Source organism: Amblyomma mixtum, chromosome 9 (genome assembly GCF_055824585.1).
Source record: "Amblyomma mixtum isolate Tamu chromosome 9, ASM5582458v1, whole genome shotgun sequence".
Classification (NCBI taxonomy): Eukaryota; Metazoa; Arthropoda; class Arachnida; order Ixodida; family Ixodidae; genus Amblyomma; species Amblyomma mixtum.
Window position 1 is genome coordinate 72,795,544 of NC_143020.1, and position 16,108 is coordinate 72,811,651.

General features: G+C 45.5%; 1 protein-coding gene across 1 annotated transcript; it reads left to right on the top strand.

Annotated features, from left to right (window-relative positions):
• The first annotated feature begins 6,119 nt into the window (after positions 1 to 6,119).
• Positions 6,120 to 11,127, top strand: LOC149329699 (uncharacterized). The gene is made up of 2 exons (XM_089559586.1): positions 6,120 to 6,407; positions 9,635 to 11,127. The coding sequence occupies exons 1-2, from the start codon at positions 6,126 to 6,128 to the stop codon at positions 10,943 to 10,945; spliced, it is 1,593 nt and encodes a 530-aa protein (XP_089415712.1). The 5' UTR covers positions 6,120 to 6,125; the 3' UTR covers positions 10,946 to 11,127.
• Positions 11,128 to 16,108: the final 4,981 nt, after the last annotated feature.

Sequence of the window (16,108 nt, forward strand, 5' to 3'; positions counted from 1 at the left end):
TCCATCTCCTCTTTCTGGTTTTCTCGCTTCGCAAAGTTCCATTGCCCGCGTTTGCATACACTGAGCAGGTTAGAATAAATGGGCCCCTTCTCCTGCTGTCGGAGGTGAGGCCCTGGGCTGCAGCCCCTTTAGCCCCCCCCCCCCCCCCCCCCCCTTAATCCAGCGCGGCGAAACACGCGGGTTCGATCCCTGTCGCGGCGGTGGAATTTCCATGGAAGAGAAATTCTAGAGGCCCGTGCTCATTGCGATGTTAGTGCACGTTAAAGAACCTGAGATGGTTTAAATTTCTGGAGCCCTTCACTACGGCGTCCCTCATCACCTGAGTTCCTCTGAGACGTTAACGCCCCCCCCCCCCCCCCCCCCAAACCATATCGGTAAATTAATGAGGCCGCCCACAGGTTAAAAACTCGAAATTCTAGGCACCTTTTGCAGTACCTCAGTGGGAAAAAGATATTGCGCCGGTATTCTAACTGTGGGGCCCTGCAGTGCCGCTTTGAGAGATAAGTCGGACTTAAAGCTTTGATATAATGAGATTAAAACTGCGCTTGTTTCTGAGCTGCTTTCGAGTGCTGGAGATTGTAAGTTGGTTGGTTGGTTTATGGGGTTTAACGTCCCAAAGCGACTACGGCTATGAGGGACGCCGTAGTGGAGGGCTCTGGAAATATCGACCACCTGGGGTTCTTTAACGTGCACTGACATCGCACAGTACACGGGCCTCTAGAATTTCTCCTCCAAAGAAATTCAACCGCCGCGGCCGGGATCGAACCCGCGTCTTTCGGGCCAGCAGCCGAGCACCATAACCACTGAGCCACCGCGGCGGCTGCTGGAGATTGTAGGCTTAGTGCATTGGAGAGCTCCGGAAGAAACTGGGCGGTATCGAACTTTTCGTTGTAAACTAGGATGTTTCGGTAATGTTTGAAGCAAGAATAAGGTTTTGGCTTAGGCCGAGCATCTAACATTAACCTGAGAGATGGTGCCGGCGTGCTTCCGTGAGGGTTTCAATTCGGGAATAATATGTCTGCAAGGTAAACCTTGGTTTACCCACTGTGTCTGCTCGGGTAAGAGGCACCATACCGAGATTTCAAAGAAGCATCCCGTTTTTTCCAATGTACCTTAAAACGAAGAGAAAATGAGTTACTAAGAAGGTATTTCATTACTTTATCGTGTTTTAACGTAATCAGATAACCAAAAGCGGAGCCATAGTTATCTAGCACAGCTAGCTTCGTTTAGTCATTGCTTGGTTAGCATGTGAATAAATGTAAGGTGGCGCCTTGCGTTTCAGTCGCATACGGCCGACGTCTTTCTGTTTCTACCTGCGCCGTATGTGCAAAAGCAGCGTATCTTGCTTTGCTTGTACTGAAATAACTCCTCTTAGATTTTTTAGCCGCCGCGGTGGCTCAGCGGTTATGGTGCTCGGCTGCTGACCCGAAAGACGCGGGTTCGATCCCGGCCGCGGCGGTTGAATTTCTTTGGAGGAGAAATTCTAGAGGCGCGTGTACTGTGCGATGTCAGTGCACGTTAAAGAACCCCAGGTGGTCGAAATTTCCGGAGCCCTCCACTACGGCGTCTCTCATAGCCTTAGTCGCTTTGGGACGTTAAACCCCATAAACCAAACCAAACCAAACCATCCTCTTAGATTTTGCATTCGCATGCCGTTCTACCGTAGGTGTCTGAAGCCGCCGCTGTGAAGTTGGCCTGCAGCTCCTCGGTGAAGCCTAGAATGCAGTGCTGGAGCGTCGCCAAAGCTATCAGGGGCAGGCCGTCATAATCCTCGCTGGACAAAAGAGTGTGACGTCTCACCTGTTGCCATTCTGCTCGGAGATGAGTTACGGGCCTTTCTAGAATACAATGTGTCAGTTTACGGTCACATTCTCATCCTTTCAAAAAATTGCGACGAATGGTGAAGCAAACAATTTTGAATCTATATGAGAGCAATAGTTTTGTGCGTGACATGCGTACGAAAAACTGACCAAGGTACACAATGCAGACTCAGTATACACAGCAAATTTAAAATGTGACTACCATGCTAAATGTTTGTGACAAGCAGCGTTTAATTTCTCAAAATCAATTCAAGGAAGAATAATGACAAATATTCCGCAGCCATCAAAGCCCCACCACCGAGCGGTTATTTCCGACTAACTTACCTTAGAGAACGTCACAAGTCCCTCGCCACATAGTCGCAACATGTCTCAAAGTCACTTCTCTTGTCTCCTTGCAGATGAAGTGCTGGAGTGAAGGTAGTGGCTGCGAGTATGGGACAGCTGCTTCAGGGATCGTCCGGCATTTCCAGCTGGAATGCGAACACCACTCTGCCCGTTGTGTGCTCTGCCGTCGTTCTTTTTAGAGACGTGTGCACACACCTTATGTCGGCCTCGTGACAACACGTGGACGCCTCTGCCATGTAGGAGCGAAGTGCCGCCTGGTCATATGAATGAAACGGCGCTTTTGTCTTTCAAGAACGACTTTGAGAGGCAGGCAGAAAAAATTGCAGCATATTTTAGGCCTATGAACGTTGTTATTAGCAGGCATGGCGACAGATTAAAAGAAATTTGTCAGGACATAAACACTGTTAGACGAGAAATAGTGGCTACAACAATGAAGAAGGATGAGAACTTGTCTGAGGTAAAAGCGAGGTTTGTTTGCACTCCTTTTTATAACTCTCTTTCCTTTTTCATTATGCCTGATGGCAAACAGCTCGAATAAAAAAAAAAAGCTAAAAAAAATCTCTTGCCACAGGCAGCGACACAGTTAGCACTTTTTACACCTACACAGACAATTTAAAAAAGATGACTTGAAGATGAATTGAGCGAAGCTTCTCGCATAATTCAGCTACCATACAAGAAATCAAGGATCAAGCGAAGACAGTCAAAACAGATTGTATCTCCTTAGCAGTGTTCCCCGACATAGGTTACTGCAAGTGAATCAGTGTTTCTTTTTCGTAAAAGCCGTAAAATTTCTTCAGGACATTGCCATGGAGACAGGGGCGGCATGATTTAAAAGTGTACTTTGTAAATAATATTCCATAACTTCTTATCATATATTGTAGTTTGTGTATGTATCGGTGTCCTTTTCCCATTTGTCATCAACCCAGCAGTGTGTGTAACTTTCAAATGAATCTTTTTCAGTTTTGATTATTTTTTTTTCTAGTTTCAAACTACATCTCTGTGTAGCAATCCGTTCAATTGTAAATATTAATTCTTTCTATAGTGTGCTCGTATGCGACCTGCCACCGTTGTATGAATGTGTTTATCTTATTTATTATGTTGTAATGGCTCTTAGATCAGCCACAGGCATTTTCAAGCTATTTTCTTTAGCTTTTGGCCTGTGGCTCATTCTAAAGAATGTGCACATTTTTGAAATAAAGTTTTTTGAAATCATCAATCATCAAGAATATGACACCGAACAGGTGTGCCTCTGCGGCTACTGCATTTGTCCTGTCGTCGTTATAAAGAAACTGTATGAAACTGACACTGCACACTAGGTACACTCTGCACAAAGGCGACATCGGCAGCTGTGTTCAATGGCCAGTCGCGCTTAAGGCAAGGATGTGCGTCATTCATCCAAGAGGAGGTGCGGAGTGCATGCTGAGATCAGTGCCCCTTAGTTGAAACGAGAATAAAAGGCCAAAATTTTCAAGTAACGCGCCTGGTTACTATTATTTTGATTATTTCTACCTCGACGATCTCAAGAAGAACGGATACGTAGAAAATGACAGACTGCAGATAATGTGCTTTGAATCCCACTTTAGAAAAGCAAGTGCCCACCTCTGACGATTTCTTGCGCTTGAATACCTTTCAAGCTGTAGCTTTTTGCGGCCCCATATTTGATGAGTTTACCAGATGATAGTGGCTTGAAAGATTTTGTCACAGTACGGATGGTTATGAGTACTTCCCAAAATATTGTGACGAAGACGACGAAGCTGGCAGTGGCGCGGGACGGAACGCTCGTGCTAGGCCAGCGGCCATTAAAATCATCTCTTATCCATCGTTCACCACGCCTCATTCTTCGACTGGCCGCCACGTTACAATGTTCTTTAATTTTCTGATCTTTGCAGCATCTCCGCTATTCCATCTTCCCAGTAAACTGTTAATTAAACGTACTTCATCAAAGAAATACGAGTTTTCTTATCGCTGTTGGCATTGCGAGTCCTGCGTAAGCGTCTGCAGAACAAGTCTAACCTGTTATTTTCGCAGTTTTTTTTTTTTTTTTTGGGGGGGGGGGTGGGATGGGGGAAGTTTCAGCGCATTTCTTTTGAGATAGACGCAAATCTGTTTTTTTCAGTAAAAAGGATGTTTGCTAAAATATTATCTTCCTGTTTCAAACATTATCGGCGATACATATTCGGCGAGCATATTGGGGCCTCTACTTTTTATCATCTACATTAATGACATCGTTCTCATTGACCCACGCCCAACATTTATAATATATGCTGATGATACGAGTTTATTTTTCACCTCTAGCAATATACATAATCTGACTGAACAAGCAAACACGTGTTTGCATCTTTTAAATCATTGGTCGATCGTAAACTCACTATCTATAAACATAAATAAAACAAAAGTCGTGCTTTTCAGGCCAAGAAACAAAACAGTGAGCGATGGCGACATTTCACTTCGGATTGGGTCTGTGCCTTTAGAAGTTGTCCCTGTCGTAAAAAGCCTTGGAGTATATCTTGAGATGCATTTATCGTGGTCAACACATGTCGATAAAACAGCGGACAAGCTGTCAAAAATAACTGGTGTGTTAAGTAAACTGCGCTATTTTCTGCCACAAAAAGTGAAACTAATTCTTTATAATTCCATGTTTGCTTCCGTTTTAAACTACTGTTTCACGGTATGGGGAACTACCACACTCTCAAACTTAAACAGGTTACATGTAATCCAAAAACGAGCCATAAGAAGCATTGCAAGCATCCCCCGCGACGTTACGACAAAACCCCTTTTTAATGCCTTCCACATAACTCCAATACACGATCTATATAATGTCAACATAATAAAACGATATAGGAGAAGTAATACCTACCGTAATTTTCTTGAAACTTTGTCTCAACTAACACCTAGAGAACACACTCATGCCATAAGAAACGCGATAAATGGAATCATTCCCCAAATACGTACTAACTATGGACGTGAAATGCTCAGCTACCACTTACCATTATTGCTAAATGCTTTGTGTTAGTTCTACAAACCAGTATTTTTGCATCTTATTTCTTGTGCTGTTTTTGTCTGTTTTTATCTCTTGTTTATTTATTTTTTTCGAGTCAGTTGTGTCTCGCTTATTTTTCCTCAAACGCAATTGTTTTGTCAGTTGCTGCCAATATATGCAATCAAACAAACCTTGAAACCTTGTACGGGGTCGCAGGCGCGCAATCAAGCTCCAGTGAGAGCTTTTTGTCATCGCCCCTAACATCTGGATGATGTAAATAAAGATTTGATTGATCAAGGATTATTTTTACACACTGAATAGGAACACGTGAAAAGCTACAAGTCACAAGCTACAAGTCAAGCAATTAGTTTAAATCACGTTCTTTTATCACCACCGTATTCGAGTGATGTTAATTGATTAATCCGAATATAAAACTAATTTCCGGTATAGAAATTTGAACGGCTGAGTTTGTTGTTTCCAAAATAGAATTTCTTTTCATTTTTTTATGTGAGGAAAAACAAAATATGTATGTGATGTTGCAAGTTCAAATCCCTACAGGTATATTCACGGATACCCGTGGGACATCCGTTCGCGGATATCCGCCAGCCATCTGATAACGAACGTCCTTCGGATATACTCCGAATCTCTGATGTGTATGTCCGGATATGGACATGCCCTACGGACATCCCCACCCGGCAATGGAGATTCGAATCTTAATCGTACGTACCACGGATATCCGTGGTTGATTGGGTTCCGATCAGTTTATTAAGCCACCCTAGCGTCGTTTCATGACAAGCGAACGGCAGTGTATTTCCACGTGTGGTATCTCGGTTGAACGCTGCACTCGCGAGGAGAGGAAACTCAGGCAGTCGCGATTGTCGTCTTCACGACCGCCCCGAAGAAGATAAGAGCGCGCTCTGAAGGGGCGGAAAAAGCAGTTACTGATGCGACCGGCGCGGCGGCCGCATACGTGGTGAACGATGCCTCCCTCAAGCCAACAGTATAAGCTGGTGGGATTCACCGCAGAGCTCGACTGGAGGCCCCTGACTTTCGTCAAGCCTCTTCCAGCGAATCGAGTGTGCAGCGCTTGCGGTCTGGTGCGAAAGAAGACCGCCTTGCTGCCCTGCACGCATGCGCTGTGCGAGTGTTGCTACGGGCATTGCTGCCAGGACGGTTCATACGAGTGTCCTCTGGACGGCAACGCCTGCGAGGAGCATGACGTCATCCTTATGGACTTCGCTGACGATCTGCTAAGAAGAGAGGTAAGCGACAATGTGAAGGAGTAGAGTTGCTTGGGCTTTTTTTTTGTTTCTTATCGCTTGCTGGTGTCTGCAGCGCAGAGTGCCCCGCATATGTACGCATTTTACATCCATCGGAGGACCGTAAAAAAGTGGTATTGTAAGGAAGAGACCAGTAAAGTATTCCTGTTGATGTTGATCCGCTTTTTCAGTGTAATGTAACGTCTGATACGAATTGTATCCGTGAAATAACGAGGGCGCCGGCATCACCTTGAAAACACGAACTCCTGTATATTCACGTAACGTCATGGGCGCCATTTTGATGCCCAGCACGTAGCTTTAGCAGTGCAGGCCGGAACAGGGGGTGATAATCCCATTGGACGCGGCTGCAGCCATTCGGTGTGCTCCACAGACGGTCAAATGGCGGCCCCTGTGACGTCATTGACTACTCCCTGTAGTCAACTTATGTAGTATACTACGCGTTTCTTAAGCAAACATTATACACGCTTAGCTATGCTCTCTGCTGCCCAGCGTTGAGACGCTCTGCAGATATTCTTGCACTTAAAAGAGCTAGTATGGAGAGAGGAAATATCTCCTCATTCTCCAGTGCTATCAACAGGTGGAGATGTTATGCGTGGTGCATTGGTTAGCCCCGACGCAAAGCTTGCGACCGTCAAAGTTTCGTCTTAAACAGCGGGTATTTCGATAATCATTGAAACACAGCATTCTGGCTTTAGCCGAGACCGGGACTAGAACTTTGGCCTGATAGGTGCTGCCAGTGTGCTTCAAGAAGGGCGTGATTTCTTAATCTGTCGAATCCAAATCTTACTTGATAGACGATTTAAACTCGGGCAATAAACACTACCACGAACAATACGAGAAACATGCTCTTTTTACCGACTTTGCTTTCCACCGAGAGACAAAGACAGTAATGAAGTTTCCATTAGTTTATCGTATTGCATCACGCTCAGGTAGGCGTATGCGTTCCTCACTTATCTCGCACAGCTGGCTGGTTCAGTGCTTCCCTGGTTAGCACGAGCATAAATAGACGACGGACAGTCTTGAGTTTAAGTCGGACAAAGCAGACATCTGACCGTTTCTACCTTCCCACGGTGTAGAACGCCGCGTGTCTTGTTCTTGTACTGAAAAAGCCCCTCTTAGATTCAAAGTTCGCGTGCGGTTCAGGCGTATGTGCTTAATGCCGCCGCTATGAAGCCGTCGTGCAGCTCCTCGATGCACCGTAAAATGCAGTACTGTACCGTCGCCAACGTTATAGGAGGCAGGCCTTTGTTTTTTATAGCGTCAGCTCTACTAGTCGCACTACTCAAGGTCCTGTGAGTATGTAATACAACGTCATTGTCTAAATATGGTCACTACAGTGGTTAGCGTTTGCACAAACAAAATTTACATGTCACGTGACCAACACGGGTGCCATATTACGTAACCATGGGTGGTATGCACCGCTTACCAGGTGGTGCATCATCACGTACCAGGGTGGTGCCATACCATGTGACTCAAATGGTTGCATAGCATCGAGCTATACTTATACGCAGCATCCAAGTACCGCGTACAAGTGCGCATATACTACTATACTTTCGTTTCCATGTTAATAGCCCAGTGTACAAATAGTTACAATGGACCACTGACTGATGATACCATAGGTACAAAGACTGTGAACCAACTAATTCGCATAGAACAATCGAAGTGATATCAAACGATTCAGCGGGTTATGAAGCATAAAATTACTTGTCGAATGAAAGCTTGCTTAGGGCGTTACAGGGATCCGCACGGACGACCTTTCGTCTCCAAAACCATAACTTCCTGGATCTTGAGAAGTTTCTTACGACCGAACTACTTGACGAACTACTTGACGAACCAATTAGTCAAACCTTTCTAGTCAGACCAGATAAATAAATAAAACCCAGTAAGAAATTTGCCGAGCTTCCGAATCGAACCCCGGTCTCCGGAGTGCGAGTCGAGCACGCTACCACTCCGCCATGCCATCTCGATGGTTTGGAATGAACAAAGGTGCGTCTAGTGAATACCAACGTTTTTAGATGAATACGGTGTCTTCGTTCACTCCCATCTTCCTCCCTTCCCGTTACGGCGAGGTTTAAGTGTCCACCGAGATATGAGAGACAGATACATTTCCTTTCCTCAAAAACAAATTCACCGACGAGCAAGGCGTATTTGTCCGCGTTTCAGATTGACCCAAGTTGTCGTGACGTCACCGCGCGCGAGAATTGACAGGTGTCCACCGAAATATGTGAGACAGTTACTGCGCAACTTCCTTTCCTCAAATACAATTTTCGACTAGTGTCTACTGAGATATGTGAGACAGTTAATGAGTAATTTCCTTTCCTCAATACAATTTTCATTTTGTTCATTACGGCCCCTCTTTCTTCTTTCACTCACACTTCCTCCCTTCCTGTACGGTGCGGCTCTGGTGTCCACCGAGATGACAGAGAATTACCGACCATTTCCTTTCCTGAAAAAGCGATGCGTTCGAAGGGCAACGCACCGCGCCGAACAGGTGGTGGCGTTCTTTGGACTCCGTGGCAGCGCTACAACACGCTGTCGCGTTCCACTCCTAAAGGCGAAGCTTAAGCGTCATTAATTGGCAGTTAATGTACGAACATAATGTGCTGTGAACAATCGCGTAGCAGAATGCAGCACTCAGGCTTTCGCCTTTCACCAGTTTAGCTGCTAAAGTTCCTCGTAATTTTGAGCAACGGCGCACGCCGCCGCCGGAGCAGATCGCGGCGGCCACGACTACGGGCGCCTAACTCCTGCGCTCTCCGCTAGGAACGCGATTGTGGCGTTACGCTGAAGAGATTTAGGCTCGACTCACGTCGCTAGAAAGCAGTAGCTGTGCCAACCACCAGCGCCTTAACATTGCTTCGCGGCGATGCCGCCTACCACTAGGGAGGCTCGTCGTAATGCGCGTAAAAGAGAGCGGCGAGCTACACAGCCAGAGCAAGAGCGTGCAGGAACAGCAGTTCTACAGTCTGCATTAACATCACCAGCAACCAAGTATATCCTCACAGCGCAGCGATTATAGTTTCACTACTAGTTGTACATAGAATAGCCAAGTGATCACCACAGCAGCACCAAGGTATACAACAAGTTTCACACAAGCACCACAACAGCACGACTATCATGTGAGCGAGGGCGTAGCCATGGGTATTGCTTTCGCGATTTCCCGGCTTAACCAAGTTGAGCCACAGCCATTTTTTTTTGTACCCTTGCAGGTCAGGTGCTGGAATGGAGGTAGCGGCTGCCAGTATGGGACAGCTGCTTCAGGGATCGTCCGGCATTTCCAGCTGGAATGCGAACGCCACTCCGTCCGTTGTCCCAAGTGCTCGGCCAGCGTTCTTTGCAGAGACGTGTGCACGCATCTCCGGTCGGCCTCTTGCAACACTTCGGCATCCGTGGCATCCGAAAGCGAAGTTCCACCGACTCACGCGGAGGAGGCAGCAGCGTTGACTTCTTTCAGAGGAGCCTTTGAAAGGCAGGCGGGCGAAATCACAGCATATCTGAGGCCGATGGCTGTCGATATGAGCACGCATGGGGACCGATTAAGCGAAATCTGTCATGCTATAAACACACTCAAGGAGACACTGCGTCAAGAACTAACGTCTTTAAAAGGACAGAACCACGAGGAAATGATGTTGTCCAACGCTGAACTCAAACAATGTTTTGCGACATGCAGCGACACTGTTAACACTTGTTTGAAAACTATGAAAAGCGTAGAAAAAAAGCTGAACGATAAATTAAGCGGAACTCGAGACGACTTAGTGTCAAAGATTGCAGCTAGCACTGAACATGAATTCTCTCAAGGCATAAACACAATCAAGGAGACACTGCGTCAAGAACTGACGTCTTTCAGAACACAGACCCATGGCGAAATGGCGTCGTCTAAGGCTGAACTCAAGGAATGTTTTGCGACATGCAGTGATGCAGTTAACGCGTCTTTGAAAACCGTGGAAAAAACACTGGGCGAAATAATGAACAGAACACGAGACGAAGTGTCGCAGATTTCAGCTAGCATTGAACAATTCAAGGCTGACTTGAAGGAAAAAGACGAAGAAACTTTGCAACCTGATGTGCGTGGAGAGAGAGCAGCGCAGGTGTCGCACTGCGAGTTTCTTGTAAAAGGAGTGAAATCGCTTCAACACGAGGCGATGGAGAAAGGCAGGGCTGACTATGACAGCCAGAAGGTGTACCTTCGCGGCTACTGCATGTCTCCTGGAGTCTGGTTCTTGCGTTTGGGGACATGTGTATGGCTTGAATTCAACTACACCCTGCACAAGGGCGACATGGACGACGATCTCCAGTGGCCTTTCAAGCACAAAGTCAGGGTGAGCGTAATTCATCCGAGAGGAAGGGAAGACATTGGGCTGGAAGTTGAACCAGATCCATTTGACCCAAGCAATCAAAAGCCAACAACGTCAAGCAACACGCCTTGTCTCCAGTTTCCTGACATTGAACTCCCAGATCTCATCCGTGGCGGGTACGTAGATAGTGACCAGCTTCGGATAAAGTTGGAACTGCTGCCTTGATCCAAGCTTGGGCGCGGAGACGGGCCATCCGTTACAACTTCGCTCCATTTCATTCTTCAGTTCCTTAGGGACTGAATTGACGTTCGTAAGAAATTCCTCTGAAAACTCTGGTATGAAGGCTCCTTTCGCAACAGCTCTGATTAGAAACGTTGCACAAAAATAGCTTCTCATTTTGAATCTTGAATAAACAGCGCGAACGAAGGCGAGCACAAAATACAAGAAAACGGACGACACAGCGCTGACTAACAACTGAGGGTTTATTGCTGATCACACAAGTATAAATACATAGATGTCGGCAGGGAGGGAAAGGTTTACAAAGTGCAAAAAAACAAAAAACAACAAAACATAAATGTGACAACAGCAACAGAAGCGCGCTAGAAATCAGCGGAGATTATCAGCCCCCAGGAGTGACAGCTCTTTTTGCTGTTGTGTTAGCGAAGGAGTGCTTATACATGCATCTCCCTGCTTGAATATGTTGTAGGCGTCGATAATTTCCCTGGCAGTTTTTTCCCGATTTTTGGCAATGACCTTGGTTTCATGATATAGCGGTACGCACTGTGTTTTCTCTGTGTTTGCCCATTCACAATCAGGGCAATGAATGCCGAGGTGACCGGAAACTACTTCTGAGACTTTATAGCTGTGTTCGCTCAGCCTTTTATTGATACATCGTCCCGTCTGTCCAACGTACTGCCCTCCACAGGGCAGAGGGATGTTATAAACAACCCCCTTATCACAAGGGACGAAGCGTGACTGGTGCTTAGTTGTGCACTTCGCCACTTTTCCTTTGATCTCATTAACAGATCGGCACAAACCAGCCAGACGATCAGGCGCGGAAAACACAACATCGACATCTGCTTTTTTCCCCACTTTTTTTCAGGGAGTGTGAAATTCCATGTAGATATGAAATCACGGCGACACGTTTGCGGTTGTTGTCCGATTCCTGGCCGTCTCGTGTAGCTGGTTCTGACTTGCTCTTCTTTAGGGCCGACTCAGCTACTGACGTGATAAGTTCTAAGGGGTACCCTGCCGAGAGCAACCTTTTTACCTGGTGTGAAACGCTGGAGTGCAGTCTGTGGTGGCAGGATTTTGTTAATGAGCTGTTCAAACAGGACCCTATGATTAGTCAGTCAGCGCTGTGTCGTCCATTTTCTTGTCTTTTGTGCTCGTCTTCGTTCGCGCTGTTTATTCGAGATGCTTAACCAACTAGCCCGCCAAAACGTGTTAACACAACTTATTTCTCATTTTATTTCATTTCTTACCCTCAGATGTCCCCTGCCGTGATATATAAAGTACAAAAGACTGAATAAATAAATTACACTTTTCTTTTCACTACTAATGCTGCCTGTTTCTCGAAACAATTCATAAAACGACAGTAACAGCTTGTTGGGTCCTTTCTGATTGTATCGTTTTCATGCGAAAAATAGAGGCCATCCTTCATTTCCAGTTAAGCACGAGAACAATCTTTATATGCACTAAGTCATAATGTTTGAGACTTTGTAATAATCTTGGTAAGTATTATTTATTTCTTTAAAGGTGCTGCGAACCCAATCCAGAATTATTCCAGGAAGGGCGCATATAAGATTTTCGAGTACATGTAAGGCAATGGAATGAACCAGGTTTGGCAACATGTTAGCGATAACAGCCACTTGTAGCGGTTTGGATAACATGGTAATAAAGCGTGAAAAGCAAGAATGGGTTTACAAATACAGATATTCGTATTATGTACACATTTTTTGAAGAAAGAAAGTACTCCATCACAGACAAAACTTCAAAGAAATAAAAGGAATGACATGGTTTCTTTTAACGATGTTTCTTATTAATTATTCAGAAGCAATGAACCAAAGCTATCAGTTGATGGACTGTTCAGAATTGATGGATCTACGCTATTCCGATCACGCTATTCCGATCAGTATGGCTCTGCACTGGAGGAGAATCTGTTAATTTGTATTTATTAATGGTGATTATCACTGTCTTCCTTTGCACCCGCTCTGGTTTGTTTGTTTCTTTAGAAAACGGAAACCAAGTTATGTTAGCGTACTCTAAGGTGGAACTGATGAACGTGTTGTACGAAAGTAATTTTGCGTCAGGCGGTGCTTGTCCAAGGCATCTTTAAGGAATAATAGTCCTTTCAGGCCGCTAGCTGTGATGTATTTATGTGGGTGTCCCACCTGATGTCTTTTGTCAGCATCACACCAAGATATTTATATTCATGGACTGCAGCCAGTAGGGTGTTATTGAAGCTATGTTGAAACTCTGGACGTTTTTTTGCCTCTCTTTAGTAGCACAGGTGTTTTTTTTTACGTTAAGAAATTCAATACAACCAGGGGTAGTTTTGACACCGTAAATGGAAACACTTCGAAGCTACGGCATAATAAAAACTAGAAAGGACGTTTTTTTAGTTCACATAAGCGTTTCTCGAGTCAGGGTAAGAAAAACTCTGCCAAAAGTACAGCAGGCTCATTTGAACCTTTATATACGCTGTATCTTCGAGCATTTCGTGCCCATACAGCATTATTGTTCTCATCCCAAACAAACGTTAGAGATCAGTGTGGCACCCGCATTGGAGAAATTCATAAGCATGACGTCACACTTTATGACCTGGCACCTTATGTCGTCACACCTTAAGACGTCACACCAAGACGCGGACTTAAGACTTCCACAGTTTTCACGTCAGCTGAGACTCGTGACAGGAAGTCTAGACCCTCAAACTGGAAGTCGATTTCTTATCGATCAGTTATCGATTACTTATGGATCACCTATCGGTATCTTCTCGATACCTTATCGATGCCACAATTAATTGCCTTACTTAATCAAGTTGCATCATTTGCCCATCTGAGTTTTCGAACTTCGCGCCACGCTTCGTTTTCAAATTTGGCGCCACGCGTTGGCTTCGCCCACACTTGCGGTCGCGTGGTCCCAAACTTCCGGCGTTTTAAAATTTATCACCACTTATGCCCCGGCCCCGCCCACGTTTTGGATATTTTTGGGTCTAATTAATTATCTAATTAACTAACTGTAGTCAATTTGTCACTTGCACATCCAATTTAAATGCTCTATCCGAAAATACCGTTGTTTTTTCGATATACCAACTAGTTCCTGCGTTCCTACCGAAGGCGCCTACATAGTCACACAATGCTAACGCATTAAAAAACGGCCTTCTTTAACCGAGCCCCCGAAGGTAGGCTTCACCGCAGTAGCCTTTTCTAAACGAGCACCAATGTGGCCCACGGCCCGCAAGCAGGCATCGCAGTCTTGGAAGCTACGGACTCCCCGTCTCGCATGCTTGCCTGGATGGGTGTCCCGCCGACACAGAATGCAGTCTCTACTTCAGGTCGCGTACTTTGCTTTCATTGCACGTGACATGGGAAGAGTTGCCGCTCTTTTTTTTTTCCTCGCTTTAGAAATTGACTTCGCCATGTTATCGGTGCAGTGACCCGCCGCGATCGTAGGTACTATCTCCATCCTCCGACTACTATGCACAGATCATTCACGTTGAATGAAGTTTTTGAGGTCACTTTGTCCTTAAATCCTGGAAACCTAGCAACTGTTCCTATGCATGGCGTTTTTGGTGGTTTATTTTTTACCTCTGACTATCGCTGATACAAGAACGACTTCGTTCCCCCTTACTGCTCTCGCATGAAAGCGAGTAATTCTTCGAAGGCGATGGAGCTGAAGCAAAACTTCCTCACCTTCGTCACCTTCGCAGAGCTGCCTTAAAGGGGCTGCGAAACACTGCTTGGGGGGATACCGGCTATACTTCAGGTGGATTGTTTGTCACACAGTTGCTGACTTAAAAAGAATTACAGGAATCGCGGGACAGGAACGGGAGTTATTCAATAAAGAAATTTCAAAATACAAGAAAACAAAACGCTGCCCTCCACTCAATTTTGGCGGGGCTTCCCACTCCTATTTCACCCTCCCAATGACGGCACCTGACGCAACCAATCGAAACAGCCTGCCAGAGCACGTCGCGGAAGTTTGCACTCCATGGTTGCCTGCTCTTTCTAACTCGTTCTTGCTGAGACTGGCAGCGTCGTTTCCATGCCAGAGCCCTGGTGGTGTATTTTTATTTTACTTGCTTTTCAGGGCTTTTATCTAAGACGAACAAGTTGTCTTTGTTGATGTAATATAAAACACCGACAGGTGACAAAATGTGTCTCTATTTATTCATACAATTTGCACTATATTTACTGTTTGTTCAATCATCAAGCTCGCGCCTGGTGACATCACCTGGCAACTGTGTGGGGACACCATCAGAGCCATGAATTTGTTTGTATGATGACATTAAAATATTAAAAAACGGAATATACGCGGTATTACCGACGCTAATAGTGCCATTCTAACTCACTGTATGCCATTGTAACTCATTGTAACTCACTGTAGTCAACTAAGATTGTGTTCTTGGGCCCCTTTAGCAAGGATCCGGTCGCCACATTTTGTGCCGACGCCGACTCCGTTCATCCTAATGCCATGGCCCACTGCGCCGCCTGTTAGCTGGAGTTAAAATAACACGCATTGTTTAGTAAAAACAACAATACAAACAAAAGACATGATGCGGCACGGAATTTTTTCATCCCATACAAATTTCCCGTCTACTAAGAAGCCATGATTGCCCAAAATAGTTGCTAAATTACGTATACACTACAATAAGTAGACTGTCGTTACACCTGTCACAACATCAACCTAACCTGCCTCTCTGGCGTCTGGGTTTTTTTCGCGCTATGGTATCGAGTGATCGCTACAGGAAAGAGTGGAAGCGCCTGACGACTGTGTTGCCACCTGAAAGTGGGCTCACTTTATATTGGCGCAAGCTGATAGTGTTATGGTGAAGGAGAATAGCAGTCTGTTCTCCTTCAGTATGCAGTGAACGACTTACAGCTCGCCATGTGTACTTCCGCCACAGGGTTGACCCAATATTCTGATAAGGTACGGTGGAGTGTTTGTTATAAGATACAGAAAGATTTGGGCTTAAGTTTCGAGTCTGTTTGAATAGCAGAATGAGTCTGTTTGAATAGCAGAATTTGAATAGAAGAATTTAAGTCCTAGTTCAGTGGTTAGCATGCTCGGCGCTGAGCCGAGTGCCCGGCTTCAAACCGAGCCAAACGGTGGCCGCGTTTTGATGGAGGCGAAATGCTAAAAGGCGCCTGTATGCTGTTCGATTTC

What these genes read in the sequence shown, in the direction of transcription:
- LOC149329699 (XM_089559586.1), top strand. Translation starts at nt 6,126, where the DNA reads ATGCCTCCCTCAAGCCAACAGTATAAGCTGGTGGGATTCACCGCAGAG. An exon ending in ACGATCTGCTAAGAAGAGAG is followed by an intron (nt 6,408 to 9,634) that starts GTAAGCGACAAT and finishes GTACCCTTGCAG; the next exon opens with GTCAGGTGCTGGAATGGAGG.